The 3160-nt window shown below is 42.1% G+C and overlaps 1 protein-coding gene across 1 annotated transcript; it reads left to right on the top strand.

Moving 5' to 3' along the window:
* Positions 1-1805: 1805 nt before the first annotated feature.
* On the top strand, positions 1806-2912 carry LOC118663776 (mitochondrial import inner membrane translocase subunit Tim8 A-like). The gene has a single exon (XM_036323730.1). It carries the CDS (start codon positions 1815-1817, stop codon positions 2106-2108), a length of 294 nt encoding a protein of 97 aa, XP_036179623.1. The 5' UTR covers positions 1806-1814; the 3' UTR covers positions 2109-2912.
* The last annotated feature ends 248 nt before the right edge of the window (positions 2913-3160 follow it).

Below are 3160 nucleotides of genomic sequence, written 5' to 3'. Positions count from 1 at the left end.
AAATTCTTCCCCTTTTAATCTAACTGGAATTTATATCCATGCCAATAGATTCACCGTGAACACAATCACTCATTTAAATCACTTGTTAAAACTCTGCTCAAATTCTACTTTTACAAAAAGCACATGATGACCGCCTTCTCTTCTTTTTTCTTCGTTAATCCTTTATAACAAGCCATGTTCTTTATGTGTGGACTTAGGTGAAAAACGATGACCACCTTCTCTTGAGCTCCTAGACCTTAGAGTATTGCATATCAATGTTTTTGTTTCCCAGTGTTTATTGAGATAGAAAGAAGGGAAGCCGCCCTAACGGGTTTGGCTCACTGGATAGAGAGTCGGCCTGCGGACTGAAGGGTCCCAGGTTCGATTCCGGTCAAGGGCATGTACCTTAGTTGAGGGCACATCCCCAGTAGGGGGTGTGCAGGAGGCAGCTGGTTGATGTTTCTTTCTCATCGATGTTTCTAACTCTCTATCCCTCTCCCTTCCTCTCTGTAAAAAATCAATAAAATATATTTTAAAAAAAGAAAGAAAGAAAGAAGGGCAGCCAACTGAGGGTGACGAGAGTACTATCAGAAACCCTGAGGGACTTTTCCCACCCATACATGCATCCCCCCCAGATAGAAACCTGTTTCCAAGGAAGCCTGGCTCTGGCTCACAAAAGCTCAGTTCAGTGGTATTAAGCACATTCATATTATTGTGCAACCATCACCACCATCCACCTTGTAGCTTTTTTTTTCTTAATATTTTTTATTGGGGTTTTTTTAGAGACAGAGGAAGGGAAAAGGAGAGAAACACTGATGCGAGTGAAACATCGGTTGGCTGCCTCCTGCATGCCGCCTACCAGGGATCTATCCTGTAACCCAGGCATGCGCCCTGACTCAGGTATCGATCTGGCAACCTTTCGGTGCATGGAACAATGCCCAACCAATTGAGCCACACCAGCCAGGGTGGGCATGAAGTGGCATCTCATTGCGGTGTTGATTTGCATTTCTCTAATGATTAGTGATTAGCATCTTTTCATGTGCTTGTTGGCCATTCTTTGAGAAATGTCTATTCAAGTCCTGTGCCCATTTTTGAATAGTTATTTGTTGTTGTTGTTGAAGTTTAAAAACTCTTTATACATTCTATATATTAAACCCTTATCAAATGTATGATTTGCAAATATTTTCTCCCATTACATACGATGTCTTTTTACTTTGTTGATAGTGTTCTAGATGCACAAAAGTTTTTAATTTTTATGGAGTTCAATGTGTCTATTTTTGCTTTTGTTCTCTATGCCTTTGGTGTCACTTTCAAGAAATAATTCTCAAATCTAGTGTCATGAAGCTTTTGCTCTATGTTTTCTTTCAAGAGTGAAGCAGGGGGTCCCTCGGGGGTGAGGACGTCGGAGCCCCAACACGCTAGGGCGTCTGCATGCACGACTCCGGGGACCAGGTTCATTGACGCAGATCCGTTTTATTGTGGAACTACAGGGGTCTATATAGCATGAGGGGACCAATCAGAGGGAGACACATTGCTATAGGCGACCAATGGCTGAAAGGCTGGGGTACTATGCACGTGGCTCTAGGAGGTAGTTCAGGCGGGCATTGCTACTTCCTGGTGTGCCGAGGAAGCATGTCATGGTGGAGTGTGCTCACGCCATTGCATCAGCCGCAGGGCTGAGACATACTTCCCGAGCTCTACTACACAAGAGTGTTGTAGTTTTAACTCTTATGTTTAGATCTTCTATTCATTTTGAGTTAATTTTTGTATTGATGTTAGGTAAGGGTCCACCACCTTTTAAAACTTTATCTAATTTGGCGCGTGGCCGGGCTGGGATGGATTCCTCTTCGAATTCCTCCGTGGCGGGTTTGGGCTTAGTGGACCCGCAGCTGCAGCATTTCATTGAGGTGGAGACTCAGAAGCAGCGCTTCCAGCAGCTGGTGCACCAGATGACGGAACTTTGTTGGGAGAAGTGCATGGACAAGCCTGGGCCAAAGTTGGACAGTCTGGCTGAGGCCTGTTTTGTGAACTGCGTTGAACGCTTCATTGATACAAGCCAATTCATCTTGAATCGACTGGAACAGACCCAGAAATCCAAGCCAGTCTTCTCAGAAAGCCTTTCTGACTGATTTCAGCATTACCTTTTTGGAAAAAGGAAGGTAGTTCAAGAGTGGTTGAAGAAAAGGCTGCAGGGGGATTGGCTCCCACCTTTGGCACTCTGGAAGTATCTGGTCATCTGAGAATGAACAAAGACCAATATTTTTGTGTGTTTGGGGCTTGAGGGTTATATGTGTATTTGGTTGTGCTTTTTTAATGTTAATCTTGTGAAAATAATTGGCAGATGAATGGAAAACCTTCTTAGATGCATATTACTGTATGTGGGACTATGTTTTTCTGAACGTCCCATTAACTGCTTTGTATAATTTGGATAGTAGAACTGCTTTTTATAATTTGATAGTGGGACCACATGGATAAAATCTGTCATTTGTGGGTTCATTTCAGATGCGTAGGGACATTGATACACATCTTGGTGTCTGAGAAAGAGTGGCAATGGGGGAAGAGTTATTTGGTACTTAACTAGTGTTTTGACCATCAGTGCTGGGAAAAAAATCTATAGAATATTCATATAATATAATTCAGCTTTCTAAATTATCTCCCTTCCTTATACTGTGATTTACTTAAGTATCTATATAAAGTATGGTCTCGAGGTAGGTAGTACAGGCAGCCTGAGTATCTAGAGGCCTTTAGTTATAAAGGAATCTAGCCAGTGAACATAATTCTCGTTACTAAAGTGCCATGAGGAAGAATTTAACTGATCCTGTATATCAGGGCCAAAGAAATTCAAAGATGGGCCTAAATAAGTTGGAAAGATTTAGGCCTGTCAAAAACTAACAGCAGTTTCATGTAGAGGTGCATGTCTAATGTCAATCAATCAGTATAGATTCTATTTACTGCAGTTTTTTGGTCATTGAAATAAAAGCTTCTACAAGAAAAAAAACCACAAAAACTTTATCTAATTTAATCCTGTGACAACCCAGTCAGGTAGGTACATGTAATTCCCAATGTACAGATAACACAAGGAGCACTGAAGTTACTTGCCCAAGAAAACACAATTAGCGAGGAGGTGAAATCAGGAGTCAAACCCCTGTTCGTCTGACTGCAGACCCAACTCCACTAACCC

The sequence above is a fragment of the Myotis myotis genome, unplaced genomic scaffold (genome assembly GCF_014108235.1).
Source record: "Myotis myotis isolate mMyoMyo1 unplaced genomic scaffold, mMyoMyo1.p scaffold_m19_p_9, whole genome shotgun sequence".
Classification (NCBI taxonomy): domain Eukaryota; kingdom Metazoa; phylum Chordata; class Mammalia; order Chiroptera; family Vespertilionidae; genus Myotis; species Myotis myotis.
The sequence above is the reverse complement of the archived record's forward strand: the minus strand, read 5'-3'. Positions and strand labels throughout refer to the sequence as shown.

What these genes read in the sequence shown, in the direction of transcription:
- LOC118663776 (XM_036323730.1), top strand. Translation starts at nt 1,815, where the DNA reads ATGGATTCCTCTTCGAATTCCTCCGTGGCGGGTTTGGGCTTAGTGGAC.